At 37.4% G+C, this 21,429-nt stretch overlaps 2 protein-coding genes and 1 long non-coding RNA gene across 7 annotated transcripts in view; 1 reads left to right on the top strand and 2 right to left on the bottom strand.

Annotated features, from left to right (window-relative positions):
• The first annotated feature begins 37 nt into the window (after positions 1-37).
• On the top strand, positions 38-3,823 carry gpr160 (G protein-coupled receptor 160). 4 transcript variants are annotated; one of them, XM_055228491.1, is made up of 4 exons: positions 38-79; positions 319-453; positions 1,301-1,382; positions 2,247-3,823. In XM_055228491.1, the coding sequence occupies exon 4, from the start codon at positions 2,277-2,279 to the stop codon at positions 3,174-3,176; it is 900 nt and encodes a 299-aa protein (XP_055084466.1). In that variant the 5' UTR covers positions 38-79; positions 319-453; positions 1,301-1,382; positions 2,247-2,276; the 3' UTR covers positions 3,177-3,823. The 4 variants fall into 4 exon arrangements, with proteins under 4 accessions (XP_055084466.1, XP_033838612.1, XP_055084465.1 ...); XM_033982721.2 differs by having other exon boundaries at positions 1,269-1,382; XM_055228490.1 differs by having other exon boundaries at positions 1,191-1,382.
• Positions 3,824-4,947: 1,124 nt separating this feature from the next.
• On the bottom strand, positions 4,948-9,451 carry LOC129457009 (uncharacterized). The gene is made up of 2 exons (XR_008649044.1): positions 9,072-9,451; positions 4,948-9,026 (listed from the first exon to the last, which is right to left on the bottom strand). It is a non-coding gene; the product is annotated as an uncharacterized LOC129457009 (long non-coding RNA).
• Positions 9,452-9,494: 43 nt separating this feature from the next.
• The window catches only part of skila (SKI-like proto-oncogene a), a 45,782-nt gene continuing 33,847 nt past the window's right edge, over positions 9,495-21,429 (bottom strand). For both annotated transcript variants that reach the window (XM_055228488.1, XM_055228487.1), the window contains exons 4-8: positions 19,844-19,932; positions 17,416-17,558; positions 13,972-14,300; positions 12,898-13,128; positions 9,495-10,784 (exon numbers count right to left, since the gene is read on the bottom strand). In XM_055228488.1, the coding sequence (XP_055084463.1) occupies positions 10,533-10,784; positions 12,898-13,128; positions 13,972-14,300; positions 17,416-17,558; positions 19,844-19,932 (1,044 nt within the window). In that variant the 3' untranslated portion in view covers positions 9,495-10,532. The remainder of the gene's footprint in view (positions 10,785-12,897; positions 13,129-13,971; positions 14,301-17,415; positions 17,559-19,843; positions 19,933-21,429) is intronic.

The raw sequence follows: 21,429 nt of genomic DNA, 5'->3' as shown, positions 1-21,429 counted from the left end.
GACCCGCCTCTGATCAACGCAATGGTGCAAAGTTTTCGCTTATTGGCCACACAAGGGTTTGATGGAAGGACTAGCAAAGGTCAGTGCCTTATTTATCGCTTTATTATATTTTCATTTATCCATTACAGTTTATTAGGTTTATTTAAGGTTGATTTAGGTTTAGTTCTAGTTGCAAATTGAGTAGTTTAATAACCTAAGCCAACACCATATAAGCCATGTGCTTTGAAACAGTGCTCTTTAGTTCTACAGATTTATTTAATAGACTTTGAATTTTCATTTTTATTTTCAATCTAAAATGTGTCTCTATTTACACTGCAGTTTACCTCCAGTCAGGCCTGACTCATCCTGCTTAAGGTCAAACTGCCAGTATGTTTGCATTGGTAATGGCCCAGAAATGGGAAGTGAGCATATTTCCATGCGCTTATTAACCAGGAGGATATACAGACAACAGAAGTAAGTTACAAAGATTATTCTTATGATAGATTGCAACGTTCTAGGCCTACTCTATATGCATTACTGTAAGTTGGCAGCTATGGTAGGCAAAGTGATTAGGAACTCTTCTGCAGTCAACAACTTGGTGTTCAGTCCTAAACTCCTCTCTTCAACTTTTCTCAGAATTGACTAATTATTTGGATCACTATACTTTTTGCTTCTTCTTAAGCTGGTAGCACTCTATTAATCAGCCTTATTCATTTTAAGTACCCCATGGCAACACTACTTGAGTTACAGTTTTTGCTTCTCTCTCCCAGCCACCCTTTTAAACAAATAGCCAGGAAAAAAGATATTATTCAAAGGTAGCATACTTTTTTGTGAAGGGTCCGCCACTTATTTGTCTATGTTATTGTTTTATCGGGAATGTTTCCCAGTATGGCATTGATGTATACATCTTTCATTTATTTTACTCGAGGTGTGTGATTTGCTAAAAAAAATTTGCTAGAAAAACATGCATCTTTATATATTACCTCTCCACAGATCTGATAGTGAAGTGTCACCTGCTTGTCTTTGTAGAGATGAACTTTGAGAAATTCTGGGTAAATCAATAGCATTTCCACTGAGATAAGCAGATGTATGGCCCTCCATCATAAAAGTTACATAATCTTGAGTTTTGATCAATATACATATTCCTTTGTCTTAAATAAATATAAGTACCCTAATATAATAACATTGGTCGTATGGTCTCTTTTCCACAGCCACTCTGTGCATGTGCATTTGCTTGAGGTCTTTAATGCTCGATTTGTTATGTAAATGTTGACAATTTCCTTGTTCAGTTCTGCACATGACACCACGCCTTTAAACAAAGTGAGTTTTAGACGCAGACCGCCCTGGACATTTCACCTCAAGATCAACTAAAACAACGCGTCTCTAATGTTGCTCACATACAGGTAAGATGTATTCATTTAAACTAGTTTTCTACATACTCCTATGATTACACGTTTAATGTATATGAAACGTTTACACTGAACAATTCTAAAAAAAACTAATAAATGGAACTAAACCAAGTAAATTAGGTTTAAACCAGGTCTAAATCAGAACAAACCAGGACTAGTCTGAAAATACTTTGTGAGGACTATAATATTTTATAAGAGAGTTCTATGTGTCAGTGTAAAGATGTGGCTGTACTAGCATGCCTGATTGTCAGATCTCAGAGGCTAACCAAGGTCATGCCTGACTAGAATTTAGGTGAGACTACTGGAAATATCAGTTGGGACAGTGGAGTGGTTTTGCTAGTGTCAAAAATTTAAGTTGTGTCCTTGTTGACTGTTGATGGTAGCGGCCTTGCTTCTATCAGTCTGCCCCAAGAAGGGTGTGGCTACAATGGTAGTTTATCACCACCGAGTGTGGAGTAAATAATTCTCTGTAGTGTGTCTTTGAGTATCCAAAAAAGTGCTATATAAATCCAATACATTATTGTTATTATTAAAAACAGGAAATTCAGAGTAAAATTGTATTGTGGTGTTACTGTTTAACTGTCAGATTGCACATTTGTTGACCACATTAACCACAGGCTCCGGAAAATGTGCTGTTTAAATCAATTTTGGATTTTTTCTTGAGTTTTCAATCTAAAAATCCATCAGGCTGTGTGTGCTAATGTGTGCATAGTGTCACCATGGTAACTGCTGAACATTCCCCTATACATACAGTACCTGCTCCCCCAGCATATTGTCACTGCAAAGTATCAATTTAAATATAATTAACATTTTCATCATATTACAGTAAATTTAAATGTTGTTTTATTCATTTTCCAGATTATCCAGTCATCCTCTGGTAGCTCTCAAATGGACATGAGTATCCCAATCCCCTCTGTGCTCTTTGGACTGGGGGGGAAATGCATCCTAAACTGGGCTCTGGTCTTCTTCCAAAAGGACCACATCTGCAGGAGTTTTCTTTGTGTTTTTAGCCTCTCCGTGTCCATCGTAGACACCGTTTTAACTCTTTTTGTAACTTTCATTCATCTACTTCAAGACATCAACTTCCTAGGCTGGAGACTGACCCGTTACCACGTATGTTTTCTGGTTCAAATCCTTGGATTCGTCTACAGCACGCAGCATTTTGTCATCCTCATTGTGACAATATTAGAACATCTCTTTATAGTTTTGAGAAGATTGCAACATGGCATGTGGAAGGCGACTTGGATATTTTATTTATTTTTAACACTTACAATTTGGCTTTGCTCTGTGATATATGTTTTAAAATTTTCAAACATCCACCCTTTTTTGGAAGATGCAGCCCATTTCCAAGCTGATCATTGTTGGATATCAAGTTTGTCTATCATATCAGAAGTTGCAATTTTTGTAGCTTTTTTACTTCTTGGTTTTATAATATGGCATTCTCTTAAATACGCTGTACAACTTGCTAAAAACCCAAACTGCCTTATAACTATAAAAATCCAGATTCATATGAGGTTAATCTTTATTTACAAAGTTGTATGGATATTTTTGGACACGTGGGTGCTCTTTGTAATATTCCTGTTGCTCCATGTTGTTTTGCCACTGGACATGCCTTCAGTTTTGGCTCTGAATTGCGCCTGGTTTTGCTTCTTAAACAGTCTTTTAATAGCACTAGCATTATGTATAGTCTATCCCAGCTTTGAGTTAGCGCAGGGCTTGGCAGCAGTTCCTCCTGATAGCTTCTGTGAGTGGAAGAAAAAATTCCAGTCCACAAGAAACATAATATAACCAAACCAGAAAGAAGAAGCATTTGACAAATCAGGGGCAGTTTACATATGATACATTCTCCAAAAAACGGTATTCATGTAACAGTATTCAAAAAACACTTCATGCTACTAACACATTAAACCTAAAGATAAGTAATCCTAGGTCTGTCACGATAATTATTGTATCAATCTACATTTTTAAGATACAATACACAATACTTTTTGGGTTCAATATGTGTCGTCTGTGCACCAACAAATGATACATATTAAGCCTGCCCTGCAGAAGGTCGATAATTGCATATCTGTGATTCTATACTGATAATTAAAACTCTCCTGACTAAATAATATCTTTTTAAATGAATCATATTGTAGAATATCATGCATTAATAGAGATGTTATTACTTGACCTGCTTTAGCTCAAATTTTTACAGGCAACAAAAACTAAAAAGTTTTCCCACTAGTTCAAATAAATATTAATGGTGCACTTTGATTTTGGAATGATGTTTCAGAGTACGGCATTAAACTTATTTGTCAGCAGGTGGTTTTATTGCTTTGATAAACATGCATTTTTATTGTGAGCGGTCTCGCCTCTGCATAGGTTACATATAGATCTCTATGATGAGCAAATAGAGTGTTAAATAGTTACTAAGCCTGTATCATTCTTAATTAACCATTTATTCACTATGAATTCTTTGTTCATGGTTTATTAAGGCTATTTAAGGTGTATTTGTTATAAAGTTTATGCATTTATATTGTTTTGTACCAGTAAAGATTTTATTGAGTTTCTTTCCTCCATACAGACCTATCAAAATATTGTTATTATTTTGATGAAAGGTCCAGCATTGTTTTAGACAATTTGCTAAAATAGATTATTTTTAAAGGAGCACAATGTAACATTTCAGGCCACTGCCACTTGCTTAGTTATTGCTAAGTTATTACTTTGCCTGGAATATTCTACAGTATGGTGTAACCTTATTTATCTTGCAGTTTTTCAATTACAGTTTTTTATTATTCAAAAATAATTGGTAAATGTGCATTCTTATGAGAGAAATCCGCACAGACATGTAACTCTCTATGGACAGTGATCTGTATACTGTGGGTCGTTCCAGACGTAGCAATAGCATACATGGAAATAAGAAGATACAGAGGCTGTATCAGTACAGATTTTGATCATTCTATATTTTATAATAATAATAATGGTTGTTGTTTGTGATGTGACATTTATGATCGAGTCAGCTCTTTTGAAAGGTTCCTTGTGGAACCAAATATTTTTCTTTAAAATCTGTATGCATTTTTATCCCAATTAACGCTGAATCCCACAAGAACCAATACAAATGGCAAGCAGGGGACATGAGTGAGTGCACTAAAAGCTTATCTGACATGATATTAGTTAGTCTTTTATTTATTATTATTGTAGTGCAACATTTTATTTAGATTATGCATCAATCGAAAGGGTAAATACACTCCCACTTTCAGTTTGAACCATTGCAGATTTTGGTCATTTCTCTCTGTGATCAGTGTGTTGATAAAATGAGTTCTCACATTGGCTTCTGTCATAAAAACACATTGTAAAAGAGCCACTCTTTTGAACAGGACTTTGAAATGAACAGATCCATAAAATTCGGATCCCCTAAAAGAGCCGAAAATTCCATCTCTAGTTTTTGTTTTTCACTTTGCCACATCTCAACTCAACTAAACTTCACTGGATGTCATTTTCATATTATATTACCCCTTTAAACCATTCAAATCTTCTTAACTCTTGCAATTTAAATGAAGAAAATGAGTCGCACACATTTAATTTTGACACTACAGAAATTTACTTGAATTTGATCCAAGTCCATTGTCTCTATACAGGGTTTTTATTTACAAGATCTGAAATCGGGGAGAGGGGAGGCAAGAAGAATAACATAAAAACGAACAAACAAACACTAGTTTTACAACTGAGGTATTAGCTAAAAGCATTTACAAGTTTGTCATTTTTACTGGTAAATATGACTGATGAGAAACACTTAGAGATGCAGTGTATTCTGCTTTTTAAAAAACATCTTTTCCATATCACAACATGAGGTAGGAGAACAGTGTCTCGATTTCATGCAAGAACAAAAGTCTCGGAGTATTCGAAGTATTGGCAACATACTATGCAATGGTCACATAAGGACACTGCAAAATGTCTTATTTAACAGCATAAGGGGAGTCAATAGAGATTTCCTCTTATCTAAATGTAGTAAAAATCATGTACCTAATATTAGTAAGGAAGCAGTGATTACTTATTTTGACCTCTACCACATTGGCTTTAAGATTGCTTCATGATTTGACAACAGCGTATAGCACCCTTAAAAAAGTCCACCTTAAATCTGATTAAGGAAGCAATGGCTAGATATTCCCCAAATGTGAAGGGATATTCCAATACAAGCAATGATTCACAATTGGTGGAGTCAAGCACAAAAGTTGAAACAAAATCAGCAAAATTACAACATTTTGATATGTTACGCAATTTGATTAGTTTAAAATGAAGTTGTAGAGTGTAAATATATGAAATTATAAAATTCAATGGGATAATTTAATATCATCCACCAGTTGAGAACCAAAGCCTTTTCATAACACTGTCCAATACGGCAAAGCCTGAACAGTGCCCTCTAGTGTACGAGATGCAAATAACGCTGCAAGCCAAATATTACATTATGGATAGAGGTAATTAAGTTAATACTGATTATCTTTTGAGTGCATATAGTGAGATTCAGAAAACACAAGTTTGCAGCTACAGAAATAATAATAGTCTTTCCCTTTGAATAGCTGCTTTGAGTCTGTCAAAATGTAAGACAAATATATTCTTCAATCTTATAGGCTACATCAAAATCCATCAGAATGAAAACTTACACATCAATGTTCAAGACTCATGCCTGTGCGTTAAGTGGGACATTATTTATTTTACAAGAGATTTGCAAAGAGAGTGGCCCTTGTGAGACAAAAATGGGGGATTAGCAAAACATGCAAAAATATTTCACGTTGAATATTCTCTCTTCTTTCCCAAATGCATTTTCTTAAACAAATGTCTTAACAAAAGCTTACATTATACATGAATCAGTCCACCATGAAATGATATCTTTAGTCAAAATGGGGGTGTAACAAAGCAATATATATTTTCCTATTTTTGTAATTCGTCCTGTGTCTTAAACCATGCTTTTTCTATCACTCCCCGGTTCATTCACGCAAGTTATTTCTACAAGTAGAAATAAAACAAAATGGCCTCGTAGTTTGAAGCCTTAACCTGGTCCAAATTAATTAACCTTTTTAAGATTAACAGTTAATATATTAATAATGACTACTGTATTTACAAAGTGAATATAAATCTTTAGTTTATACGTTAAATATTTTTCTTTCATAACTTTTCAACCTTAGAGCGTACATTTGTGGTAGTTTTCGAGTCCACTAGTTTTCCTCCTTAGCCTGGTCTTCCTAAAATGGTAAAGGGAAGTAGAAGTAATGCATCAGTGTTGTAGGATGGAGCACAGTGGAATGTCTTTTCAGTTGCATTTTCTTAAGAGTAGATGCATAAAAAACTTTAAGCTAAGGCCCTATCCCTGTCTATCTATCTCTCTCTTTTGAAAACAATTATTTACACACATTTGCAATCAGGGATCTCCTTAGTGGCAATAGAAAGAAAGCGCTTCTTCATCTGGAAACTGGCGCGTTTAAAAGTCCTCTCCTCTCTCAACGTCTGGTAGAACAACAACATGGTAGGAAATAGCAAAGGGGGATCAATTTTAGGCCTGCACAATATACGGTATAATAGAAAATATAGCTTCCTGTTACAGGCATTTGGACTACTTTTGACCAATCAAAAGATATCATAATGTGTTTTGATCTACTAGCCTAATTGCTATGGCAACGGTGGATATTTTTCATCACTTTGAAACCCAAGGATGGGTACCACAATATTAGAATGGGAATAACTTCAAGAATAGAGAAAGCTTGTTTTCTTTTTTATTGATCAAAATGGCATAGTCCTGTTTTGCTCCTGGTTTAAATACAGCCATTTTGATTTGATAATATGTTGGTTGCTCATTAATAACACTAAGAAGCTTGATGGCATCAAAACTCAAAAGCATTTAGGATTACAAGATGACACCAATAGTGAACAACTAGTCCCAGGCTGATCCTATGTTTTCCTCCTTTTGTGCTGTCTATCCCATACAGTGCATGCCATCGCCTCATAGCCTTACAATAACAACAACAGTGTGCCCCCATTCTGACAGCCCAGGACAAAGCCAGAGAAAAAAAATGGCCTCTCCGTGGTACCCCTCGCGTCCGGGCCACCCACTCAGCCCCCCAAACGCACCCCTCAATCCTCTTCCTCCTCTGGCTATCCTGTGCTGTTTGTTCGTTCATGCAGATTAAGCAGCAGTAGCTGCAGTAGCATGTACGCTAGCTATGAGGCCCCGGCTAAGTGCCACTGCTTTGAGTTGCAACCTAGTTTCCTCAAAAGAGACAGGTGAGACAATGGCGAAAGATGAGACGGAAAAACCTAGAAAGTGTCAAAAAGTGGGTCTCAAGTTCGTTGCGAGGATTTGTGGCAGCAGTATTATATTTACTCTTAACTCTGAGAAATAAGTTCCTAGTAAATCCTGGTTCAGTCCTGATCTAGTTTGGGTTAGATCTTGTTTAGCACCAGTTTTGTTTCATTTTAGTGCTTAGTTAACCCAGGAGTCCTGTTTTAGTTAAGTTCTCTTTTGGTTCTTGCCCTGGGTTTCTGCTTCCTGTTATCTGCAACTTCTGCAACTTTTCCCCCATTCAAAAGATATGGTATTTAGTTTTAAACTGTTCATGTCTACGGCAATGGGCCTAACTGACCTCACTAATAACAGATTACTAATTTAGTCCAGGTTGAGTCCTGGTTTAGTCAGTGTCATTTAGTCCTGATCTTTGTGTATTACTGTTTTACTTCCAGTTTTTACACCTGGTTTAGTCCTAGTCTAGTACATCTGATATTTTGTTATTGTTTTGTTCCAGTATTCTCCCTGTTGATTAGTCCTTATTTAAGACTATGTTAATCTTAACCCACTTTAACCCAATTTTAGTGTACAGAATAGCATAATTGAAGCTGAGAAGAAAAGTAATTTATTGGTATACCCACTAACTAGCTTTGATGTCCCTGTTTTGTCCTGTCTATAATAATGCAATGTACAGCCCTGTAACTATCTACTATGGCTCTTCGTCTTCTTGGAAAAGTGACCCCAGCCGAGACCCTCCCCCCAAAGTCCAGACACATTCCTTTAAAGGGGCGACAGTGTGGGCCAAGTTTAAGGCTTCCTTACACTAATGGGACCTAATAAGAGCACGGGGCATTCTGTCTAGACCAAAAGTGAAAAAAAAACTATGTTGCAAAGTTGATATGTAGCATTAAAGATGGCAAATAACTTACTAATTACTTTAATATTAATGTCAGATAGAATTACTTGTATTGCATTGCAATGTTGAAGTCCTACCTGAATATCTATACATTTATTATTTGCTTTTTAAATACCACAAATACAATACAATCAAAAAATAGAATATTTTACTCACAATTTTGACAGTTTAACAGTGTGTTTTGTCAACTTTAGTAGTTTATAGAGTTGTACTGAAATCAAAGTTTTTAGTGGGTGAAAAATCCTAAAATGGCAAGACAAAATCTACACAATGTTGAAATAAATACACTTTTTGGATTGGTACCACATCTTAGTGCATCATAGCCACTTCTAGAGATTTTAGAAAAAAAAATAGCACTGTTGTCATGGCAATTAACAATTCAAACAAAATACTGCTATCTTTTGAATGTCGAAAAGTCCCCAAAATGCCACATATAAACAGGAAGCTGTTACCGAAATATCTGCTATATTGTGCAACCATGATTGTTTGGGATGGCACAGTTTGACACATTGGGGACACATTTTAGTTATGTTTTTTGTCAATTTGGGCACCGACAAACTCAAGATGTTGTCCACTGATGGAAGAAGAGAGAGGAGGAGACCGAAGCTAACCCTGACCAGACAGTTTTGCAATAGCTACCATGGGGAAAAACTCAACACACTTCAAGTTCATCGTCACTATTGGCATATATTCATGAGGTTTTATGACAATTGCAAAAGTTAATTATACAGTTAAGGTCTATTATGTCTACTATAATAGATTTTCTACTATTTCTCTCTGTGTTTTAGTAGCTGGTGTTTTGAGATTCCGCAAATGGGGCACACAGTTGGCATCTTTCCGAATGTCCACATATATATATATATATATATATATATATATATATATATATATATATATATATATATATATATATATATATATATATATATATATATATATAAAATCCACCATTTGCTGTGCCAGGTAGTAGCATAACTTGAATTCGGCGAAAGTCTTCAGAGCTTAAAATGTCCAAAAGTTCGCAAGCTCCAAAAGTCAAATACAAAGTTGATGGGGTTGTATGATAAGGGTAGAATTGGTCACTATTTCGGACCAAATTCCTGTCTTCAAAGCAGCAGCAGCAGTCAGTTCAGATAAAAACTATAAATAAAAGCAAAACAAAAAAAAAACAAAAAAACATACATGCCCAAAAAATATTTAAATACTGTTATAGTAATAGGAGCAAATGATGGGTAATAATAATAAAAAACACAATTTTTAAGTGTGGTTAAATTACAAAAGAATAGTCAGTCCTACATTGAAATAAAAAGGAGGGTTGGGGATAGACTGTTTTGGCGGGAAATTGGTGACGGGGGGCCGCTTGTAGGGTGGTACAGTTAAGCCCAAAGTTATTCACATTCTGGTTGAATAGTTGATGCATCTATATTGACAACAAAGAGGCAAGAAACATTGTGAAAAATACAACTTTCAAGATAAGATATTGTAAATTGTCCATATTTTGTCCAAAGCCCTTATGGTCCTTTTTTGTTGTGTTTTTGATATGAATTGTACGATTTAGCATTTCCAAGTGGATTTTGGGGAGCATCTTGCATAGGTTTCTCTTTTTTTAATGGTAAAATGATGGTAAATTTCTTGTCATTTAAGTTATCCACAAATGCATGCTAAATATGGATTCTGGTGTTGGTCACTTAAAAATGTCTTTCTGTTTCTTCAATATTTATTTTTATTACAATGTCATCGTTTTGGTATCACCTTGTGGTAGATATGGGTCAGATATGGCATATTTATGTGTAGGATGTAATAAGACAAAGATGACTTTGTTTTTTTCTGTACTTCTATACATAAAAAAAAAAAAAAATGTTGAAAGAATTTTATTTTATTTTTTGTGAAAAATCAGAGTATGAATAATCTTAGGCTTTACTGTATGTGTTTGGGTCAGTTTTTTAGGATGGGGGCAAAGGTTGAGGGATTACTTGTGGTGCTCTGATAGGGAGGAGGACGAAGTGGTGGGGGACAGGGAGTTGGGGGGTCCTGTGGAGGGGGTGAGCGGAGGGGAGGGGCTGCCCCCCAGAGCCGAGCTGGAGCTTTGGGTCATTTGTTGCTTGAGTTGGCTGATTGTGCGCTCCAGTTTCTCGCGGGCTTCTCTCTCTCTGCGCAACTCGTCCTGCAACTCCTGTCTGTCTGCCTCTGCACGCTCCAGACGCTGACGCAACTCGGATAACTGGAGAGAGAGACAGAAGAAAAGAGGAAGAGAGGGAGAGAAGACAGAAGGTCAATACAAGAGGTCCAAGGGTAATGTCTGACAAGTCAAGCAAAGTGGGAAGTGGAAAAGCCTTGGACTATGTATCTGTGTTTGTACTAAGGTTGTCATAGGAATGTGGGAAACACTTTAGTTGAGGGAGCACATAATAATTCAACAGTAAAAGGAATAATAAGTGCTTAATAATGGCTTAATTATTAATGATTTCTTGTGTATGGCCATGTTTTACAACCAAAAGCTTTCAAAACCATTACATATCTCTATGTATCTGACCAAAACTCCACTCGCAAGACAACAACTGCACAGGAGTTCATGTAAAAACTATTTATAGACAAAAAAGTACTATGGAAACTATGTTTTCATAAAAAGACAGATAAACTTGTGAATCATGAGTTTGCATTTTTAAATATAAATACCACTTCCCAGCTAACTCCCTTATTAACTCACTTCTCCTTTCTGCTGTTGTCCCATATAAATCCTCATAATAAAAAAAACAAAAAAAAAACAAAGCTAGCTAACTGTCGTGATCCCTGTTTGCTGTCCTCCCGTGCTGTGTTCCCCCCTCCCTCACCTGCCTGTCTCCGGAGCTGGGCGTAGCCCTGCTCCTCCTGCGCACACCTGCAGCCCATCTACGCAATCAACACCACCTGCTGTGGATAAGAGGAGCGAGGACCAGACACTCGGCGCCGGAACGTCCGTGTGTCACACACCTCCGCCCGAGACCCAGCTCCGGACCTCCCTGCACCTGCACTTCTACCTCGGTATGGTCTCACGGCACCCACGCTCCCCAGCTTCTCTGCATCTAAGAACTGAATCTGTCCATGAACTGCGCTGTGAAGCACCCTCGTTCCCCGGTCTTGTGGATTATTGAACTGTGATTATTGTGTACCCACGTTTTGTGAATAAAGACATTGTTAAACCCTTCGAAAGTCACGCACTTTTGGTCCCTCCGTCTTGCTGGTTACGACACTAACACAAACTTTGGTCGACTAAAACACCATTGACCGACGACTACAGCCCTAATATTTAGATTTATGAATTTATTTACCAGCTAGACCACTACACAAAACAGTTAATATGTTTACTGTACTTAAAACTGTGACTAGATTCAAATTATCTATTCTTAATCAGAATAGATAATCAGAACAAAATGACAGTTCCCTAACTCCCTCCAAAGATATACTGTTATTGTACTGATGCTTTAGGATTTGATCGCCCTTTATCAAAACAAGATAAGACAAACACAAATGTAACTAATGTAAACACAATTGCAAGTTTTCATGCTGTCAAATAAAGAAAATTTACAGCTATTCATGGGTTTCAGCATCCCGATGCCATTGTCATTTTGGGGATAATTGACTATTCAAAAGGCATTACATTTTTATTGTTAAATGCTATGGCAACAGTTCTAAATTTTCATCATTTTGAAACCCATGGATAGCACTGCATCTACATACATTTGAATTCATTCAAGTGGCACTTGTAGACATAGTGGAACATATGTCTGCTCTATACTGGCAGCGCATGGCTTGTATGATGTTTAATGCCAAAAAGGATGTGTTAGGAGGAGGCTAATTACACTCTGTGGGGGTGCTCAGTAGTCCAGATCTCAAGCCAATATCAAAGTGAGCTCGACCAAAGATTCTCAAACTGTGGTACTGGTTTACAGGTGGTGGTTTCAGGCTTTAGCGTAAGATTTTGTTTTGACCGGACTTGCATCTGAATTTTCATTTTTGTCGCTTTTGCCATGACTTAATCATTATTTGATCATATCCTTTCTGTCTTTACATTGAATTAGGCCTGGTTTAATCCTAATTTAGACCCCCCAGCCGGTTTAATATCATAATTAATTAGGAAAATGATTTTGTAGATTACAATTAAGCTTGCAATTAAGCTCTTGTATGTTAGCGTGAATGTTGTCTTTTTTTTTCTCTTTCTTTGTCTTTTTTCTATTATTTGTGGGGCACATGGGTACAATATTCACCAATGAGGTCGGTACCACATTTTGAGAACCACTGGACATGGTATTTGAAATTTACGTTTACCCAATGTCTCAAAGTACTTTCACCCATACCTGTGCAGTGTAGTGTGCCTCTTGCTGCCTCTGTGTTCCAGGCTCACACGCACAGCCCTGTTGCCTGAGCTGCTCCAGTCTACTCTCCAGCTCGTGTTGCTCGTGTCGCGCCTGAGACAGCTGTCGCGCCTGCTCACTGTGGACCGCCTGCAGCTCTGACCGCAGCTCCCTCTGCTCCGCGCTCAGCTCACGGAGACGAGCCGCCTCTCCTCCACGTAGGTTCTCCAACTCCTGCAACCACAGGCACAGTTAGGGGGGGGCAAATAGGACACAATACGGGCAATTAAGGCTAAGTTTAGAATGTTTAATGTTTGATATTGATAGAGGTTGTAAGAGTTTACTTATGGGAGACTGTAAAATTCAAGAAAGCATATGCACTTAGTTGCCACTGAAGTTGTAATATTAGTTCATTAATGGAAAAGGGAATCTCAGTACAACAACTTGGTTGAACGTAGTAACTGGTTTCCAAATGGTGGAACAGAGTCACAATGCCACTTTGATTAGACACATATAAAACAACGTTTAATACTAAGACTATGATAATTATTATTATTAATTATTAATCATCAGTAGGTGTAGTAGTAGTAGTAATAGTCGTAGCAGCAGTTGTAATAGTACTGATAACTAATACTAATTATTCATCAGTACATTCACTTAATGCAGGAAAGATTCACAGTTAGCAATTACAGCAATTAGACTTGTTAGGAATGATCTGAATATTAACTAGTAGTAGCCAAATCATAGTAGAGTAGTAGTAACAGTAATGGTTGTGTTTATAGAATATTTAAGAGCTATAAAGCATATTGTACAGACCATACAGAGAATTTCTTGGCTGAAAATTTCATTGTAGAAACATTTTGTACCAGAATTAAGTTAATATAATGTTATTGTACACATTTGTATGGAAACTTGTGTTGTATTAACAGTCCCAGCAGTAATGGTTGTGTATATAAAATTATATGCAGATTTTTTCTATGTTTTGGTAGAAACAGTGATTTTGTGCTATTTTAAGTTGACATAATGCTATAGCACACATTTGTAATGACAGTTGTGTTGTATTAGTCTCCCCCTCACCATCTCCAGTTGCAGTTGCTTGTGCAGTGTGGCGTTGAGTTTCTCCTGCTGTCTGCTGTACATCTGCATGATCTCCACCACGATTCGGTCCTTGTCGTCTTCGGGACCCCCCACCACGCCGCAGCTAGTCAAGTCCTTGGGCTCCGTTTGCTCCGCGAGAGAGGAGGGGGGAGGAAGAGGAGGAGGAGGTGGGCTGGCGCTGCGCTTCTTACAACTGCTGCTGGTCTCCATGGAAACTGCCTGGGCCTGGCATTCCCTGTCGGCTGACAAAATCTGGGACTTGCACTCGTCAGGGGAGGCAGTCGAGACGGGAGGGGAGGCGTGGAGGTCTGCGGAGAGAGAGGGGGAGAGTTTAAGAGATGGTGATGGACGATAAATCCAGAGAGAGAGAGAGGAGAAAAGGTGAGCAGAGAGAAGTTATTGAAGGTTATGAGTAGACACAGAGAGATGGAATACACTCAGAGTTCAGATGTAAAAACTACTAAAGCGCAAGCCAAACTGTCGCCTACGCGCGCTGACACCCACTCACGCTCGCACATCCTCGCTCTCCTGCTCCGCATGGCAACAGGCAGCCCACCCAGCACCCAGCACGAGCACCGAGAGAGCTAGCATCGCCCACAAACCCTCCACGTGCTGCCGACAGAAGAGACACAAGTGTGGGTGCTCGCTGCGTGGGCCCAACCTTTGTTCAAAAAACTCTGTTCCTCTGCTTTAAAGATGGAGGTAGATCAAACAACAAACTACTGTGTCAGTCTCGTGTGTGCTTAAACCTGAGAGATATGGTATAAATGTAACAGGATTTCTGGTATTGCCCTCTATATATTTTTTTCCTTTAAAAAACAAATAAAAATGTCTTTCAGTGTTCATTTTGTATAAAGTGTTTTGTATAAATTCTTACAGTGAGCAGGGTCGCCGCTCCACAGATCTGACCTGTAACTTGGCCTTGTGGCATCACCTGCTTGTCTGCTTGTCATGGAGATACATAATAGATACTAACGCCATACAGGGAAACACTTCTGACAAAACAATGACATCTCCATGGAGACAATCAGGTGGTGAACATTACACCAGAAAAGTTACATCGTGCCCCACTAGAGGATTTAAGTTTTAGTTTTAATGCATGTTTTAGTTTTAATGCATGTTTTATTCGTGGGTTTCAGCTTCCCAATGTTACTCGTATCGTTTGCCCATTCAAAAGATACATTATTTTGTTTTGAATTGTTAATTTATATGTTTATGGTAGTCAGAATAGAAAGAAGCCACAGTGATACCAGGCTGTTAAATGTATTCGGAGGAAACGCAGCTTGTCTGGCACCAAGAGAAACCCATTTAGTGACTCATAAAGCAGCACACATGCACAGCCCTGCACCTGCTTTAAAAAGACATTTGAGTCACAGGAAAGACTCCAAGTGGAACCAAAACACCACAGATGGAGAGACAGAATGGGTCTGAAAATGAATGAAAGAACAAGGGATGAAGTGGAAGGGAAAGAGAACGAAAACTAAAACTTGATATGAACAAGGGCTGAACAATATATCACTACTATTATCTACTGTCACTATTAATTCTATCACTATTACTATCACATCTATCACTTCTACTACCAGTACTACTACTGTCTCTACTACTATCACTACTGCTTTTTTAGATCCTAGTAACCCAATGAGAAAAAAACCTGAGCCTCACAGTTGACTCCAGCATTACCTATCACCTCACCTACCTACTACTACTGCTACTACTACGATTGCTGCTACTACTACTACTGCTACTACTATTGCTACTATTAATAATAATAATATGGAGATTGACATTATAACACTCATTTTAAAACATATGGCCTTGTTTAGTCTTGTTTTTCCTATGTCTTACTTATACTTCCTTTTTCCTATTTTTATTCCTTGGTAGTTTTCCCCAGTTTCAAAATGACTGAGTATAAGTGAAAAATAAAAGCTATAATATATGTTATTTCAAAATCTCTACTACTTTAATTTGTTTTTCCAACAATAAGAAGATATATATTTTTTGCTTTTCAGGTGACATGAAAATAGGTGAACATACAAACACAAAGAAGGAGGCTTTCAGATGGTAATCACTAGTATGGCATAATGCATGATCAAAATACACCTCTCTTATTCTTTCTCTGCTTCTCTCTCTCTTTCTATATTCTCATATCAGTGGCGAGTGTATGTGGGCTTTTAAAGTGTACATAAAAAACAGATCCAGGAGGCAAGAGTAGTGGAGAGGTCATCAATACTCACTCCCCCAGAGTCTTTACATGAAGGTCATGTATTATGAGGTGAGGGTTGCGGGTGGGGTCATGTCTATGTATATAATGAAGCAGTAGCAGTAGTAGTAGTTATGTATATTATGTTGTTGTAGTAGTAATAGTAATACTAGTATGTATGTATGTATGTATGTATGTATGTATGTATGTATGTATGTATGTATGTATGTATGTATGTATGTATGTATGTATGTATGTATGTATGTATGTATGTATGTATGTATGTATGTATGTATGTATGTATGTATGTATATGATGTAGTAGTTGTGGTAGTAGTATGTATGCATATGATGTAGTAGTAGTGGTAGTAGCAGTAAGGAAAGATTAACAAAATTTCAGCTTTTGTTAATTGAATTATCAAACAACAAATTGATTGTTGAAATAATTGTCAAAATTATGTGTCAGAGGTGTTAATAGGGCATTTTGTATAATTGTCTATTTGAGAAAACAACACAGCTTCAAGTTTTGATTGGACAGTCTTTTTGTTTTGATTTTAAATTATATTATACAGAGTAATCTCCTCCAACATCATGTAGTGCTTGCACAATAATAACAGTAGTAGTAGTGATGTATATGCGGATGTTTACTATGAGCGTGTGCAGCTGCCTCCCACGGCTCTGACCTGATCCCTGTCTCTTCTTCTCAGCGAAGACGAGGATGTAAATGCAGAGTGCTGGTCTGTGTGGAGCTGTGTATTTATAGGCCATATATGTCAGAACCTATGGAGGGGCTGCGTGTCGGTCGGGGTGGGACTGGTTTAGGTCGAGTGCTTAAAAAGTACTCGTGTAGAGTCAAATTTTGAAAGCAATTTGGAAATTAAGATACATACATACATTTTAAAGGGTATCCTATTCATCCTAATAATGTAATAACTGCTGAATATTTAGGTCAAATGAACATATTATTATTATTATTATTATTATTATTATTGTTATTATTATTGTTATTATTATTGTTATTATTATTAGGAATATGATTAGATGTACTATATAAATAATGCAATAAAATAATCCCATAGCCCGGTTAAATATTGTTCATTCTGATTTTAGCCAACAATTAAGCTAAACAGTACTTCTACTTGGAGACATTACTGGAACTGCTATTATTTTTTCATCACTTCAAAACCCATGCGTTTGTTGTGTTTATGTAGTGATACTGACCCATGGGGGGCTCGTCATGTCCCAGGACCCTGTGGTTGTAGTGGTGCTTCAGCAGAGCTCCCAACATCTCAGGGCTCATCTCCGCCTCCCGCCGAAGAGACACGTTTGGGGCCACCATCTTATCGTACGTGTACAGGTAGTAACTGCACAAAACAGAGAGAAAACAGCTAATTAGGCAAAAGATTTTATAGATACATGTGCGCTATGGCTAAACGCTACTAGCAGTTCTTCACTAATGGGAACGTCAATGGAACCTTGATTGAATCTTTGGTTGTCAATTGAAGTAGTGGTTTTCAAATGGTAGGTTGGACCCATTTCAAGCACAGATTTTAAAATGAATGTGTGCTATTGTTAAAATGAAACTGGTTGATTAATGAATACTCAATACAGCATGTTAAGATCATGTATTACCTTGCACTGTGTCAGTACTTCCCACATGATGCATCAGATCCAATATAGAGAATTTCAACCCATCTGGCAATAATGAATGTGTAGTAATGCTAAACTAATTGCCAATGTTTACTTGTTCAACATTACTTGCTATTTACTTGATCAACATATTAATTTTTCAACGTGGATACATGACAAATAACGTCTTTCAAGTTGATACAGACATATTTTATCCATACTTACATTTTCTTCCCAAAGGATTTTTAAAATGTACTTGTTAGTTCATAAAGCACATTTTCCTCTTTGAAAAAATAAAGAAATGAAGGTTGCATTACATATGTATTGATTATATTACTTAGAAGTGCTCATGAACCAATGTATTATAGAACCAGCATAATTTGGCACACTCCCACAACAAAACTAATTCATATTCTAGTCATTTACATAGCAAGTTGCAAGGTATCCGAACAACATATTCTAATGGATTCCTTGCCACAGCAGGTAACAGTGAGATTTCAAGCTATACACTGTGTAGACTATGGATATTTGTTATCAGGTCTTTGCAGCCAAAACAGACCCGTGTTTTATCACTAAAGTCCAGGAAGAGGAGTCAGTAGCAGATAGTGGTTGGAGATGGACTAAAAGTCAACCAACAGTATCTATCTAGCATTTTCCTTTCTGTGTGATGGAAAGTACAGAAAAAACAGGTTTGAAGCTGGCAACCCCTCCCCCACCAGACAGCTGAGAAACTGCAGTGTGAACTGGGTTAAGCATGGCGGCTCAGCAGGGCTCTTCCTACAAAATACAGCAACACCAAATCTATTTTTTCACAATCTTTCCCTCAAGATTGGAGCGGGGTGCTATCGGCAGAGCAAAACCCGTATAGATAAAATGCATGTGAATTTACAGCCATCAAACTGAACAATGACTATTAATGTCTATGGTATTTTTTTTGTATCTCTCACTTTGTATTCTGTAACCTGGTTGGCATATATAATAGTACAGAAATCTCAGTAATGCTCAAGTACTGATTTAATGGGCTACTTCCTTATAAAGAGTCATAATTATGTCAGACGTCCAATCTACTTTAATGCTTGCTTGCAACTCTTCTTTAAAATGCCACTGGTATGATGACTTTAAAACTACTTCCCCAATACTGAATGAGCAGTTAAAGGGATATCATGTTAGGATTTAAGCTGGATGCCCTTCCCAACCTCTTAAATCAGTTAGTGCACGATAGAATATTAAACAGTAACATCAATAACTGTTAAAAAAAAACCCATGAAAACCATAAAACACAACAAAAGTTAACTTCAGCAGTGGGAAGAGAAAGTGCAAACATATAAAGTGGAGTATTGACGAGTGTTGCCGAGATAGGACACAGCCAGCTGGCTCCTGTACAGATATTGATGAATTCTGTAGTGTTTGTTTACAAGATACATTCTTGGACATTTTGCCTCGAAGGAAAAGAGATAAAGATACAGGATTGTTTTTGAAGGTTGTTTTAAACTAGTCTATAGGATTGGTTCTATTCAAATTCAAACTACATTTTTGTTAAATACTTGTTCATGTGTTTTTATGAAGGAATACTATTATATACATATAAGGCACTGATGGATTCTCTGGGTAAATGCGCAATAGCAAGGCTTCTAAAATAGTATATCGCAGAGAAGTTGAATATAGTTAATTAAAACCTTAACCATTTCATAATATGGTAATAAAACATATGTCGATCCAATTTCTTCAAAATATTAAACCAAAATATCCTCGATAAGTCTTAAAGTAGTATTAAAGCGTCCATAATAAAGGGTCCATAAATCCTGCATTTTGAAACTGAAAACACTCCACCTTGTGATGTCATGTGGTAATACAGGAAATTCTCACTCAAACGTGTGAATGATACAAAACACGACTCCGGGTATGTTTTTGAGAAGGTAACAATATTGTTACATGGTCCAAAGCTCACAAGAGCTAACTTTGCATGATATAGGACCTTTAAATTTAAGTAGTGATCAGAGCTTTGGTGTTTTTGCCGTACCTGGGATGGACCAGGGCGGGGTGTCCAGGCTCCTCCTTAATGTCATTGAAAAGTCGATTAAACACCAGCGAAGGAGGAGACGATTTCCCCTGTAAGAAATAAAACACAGATTAAAACCACCGTAACACTACTCTGTACCACAATACATCCCTGCTGGAGTCCACAAAATGGCAGCCCTCCTTCACTTTTATTGATCGCTGCATACATTTGTTTCTAAATAGATAAATTATCACAGTGACAATGTAATGCATGCAGGCATAGAGGGCTGAACAGCGGGGACTGAACGCGGCCGACTTCGAGACATAATCTAATAAAAGTTAATATATGCATGCGTACAAGGATCATCCATCAGACATCAGCCCAGCACCAGGAGGAGAGGGGCAGGTCTGGGCAAACTTAATCATGATAAAGGGGGGATCCAGTGGTGTATGTGGGACAAGGAGATGTGTAATAATATAGGGGGAATTTTGACTTAATGTAAAATCGTAATTTGCGGTGCCCAAAGCAAAGATTGTGTGGTAATAGGGAAATGATGGTCTATGTGACATTAGCTCACTGGTCTAGTCCTTGTTCATATTTCTGTATCTATACAGCATTATAGTGCTGCGATGATGAGGTTTTAACTAAATTGCAAAGGAAGGTCAGTCAGTGGTATGGAAGCAGTCTGTAGATATTAGTGCTGAAATTTCAAAATACATTTCAGTACTAGGGAAAACTTGCTGATACTGATTTCAATACCACAATGATACAATGATGTAACTGTCCTCCACCTGCATGTCTCCATGGAGATGTGATTGTCTTACTTGTAATGTTGCACAGTATGACATTTAACCTATCTACCTGCATGGAGACAAGCAGGTGACACCAACAAGTTACTGGTCAGGTCTGTGAAGAGGTGAGCCCGCACACAGTAAGAATGCATGTTTTTCAATGTTTTTTTTTTTTACAACCCTCATAGATACACCTGCCAAACCTCAAGAAGGGTGGTTCAACCCCCATTACACACTGCCATTGTGTCCTTGGGCAAATCATTTCACAAACACTGTCTGTGTGCCCATATGACATGATTGGAGGTGGTGACTGAGAGTTCAAATTAACAACAACAATGGATGTGATTTTCTTATTTGATTTTTTCTATTTCACAAATTCAAATCAATATTTCACTTTTAAAATGGGACACTCAATACCACATCTTATATTGTTCACACATAATTCAAATAATGCTGATTTTGTTCTATTATTGTGCTGCCCTAATTGTCGGGGGAGGAGAGGTGATGTAGCTTTCTGACAGGTGTAAGGGGAGAAGCATGTCGACGTGAATAGATCTGTGTGTGAATGAGCCATGGGGGGTGTGGAAGAGGAGAGGGGGTGGGGTGGAGTGGAGTGTTGACCTTATGCCGGGGTCAAAAGACTGGGGTGGTAACAAACTACACACACTGGGAGTAAAGACAGCACCGAAGAACAGAGGTCAAATTTTAGTTAGATGCAAGGGATTGATGCTAGCTGGTCTCTATGGTTATTCCTTTTCAAATATAACTTACGTGTCAACAGAATTTAATTGTTTGTTTTTTACTTAAATTCTGACA

This window comes from Periophthalmus magnuspinnatus, chromosome 17 (assembly GCF_009829125.3).
Source record: "Periophthalmus magnuspinnatus isolate fPerMag1 chromosome 17, fPerMag1.2.pri, whole genome shotgun sequence".
Classification (NCBI taxonomy): domain Eukaryota; kingdom Metazoa; phylum Chordata; class Actinopteri; order Gobiiformes; family Gobiidae; genus Periophthalmus; species Periophthalmus magnuspinnatus.
This window is presented reverse-complemented; position numbering and strand designations above follow the sequence as displayed.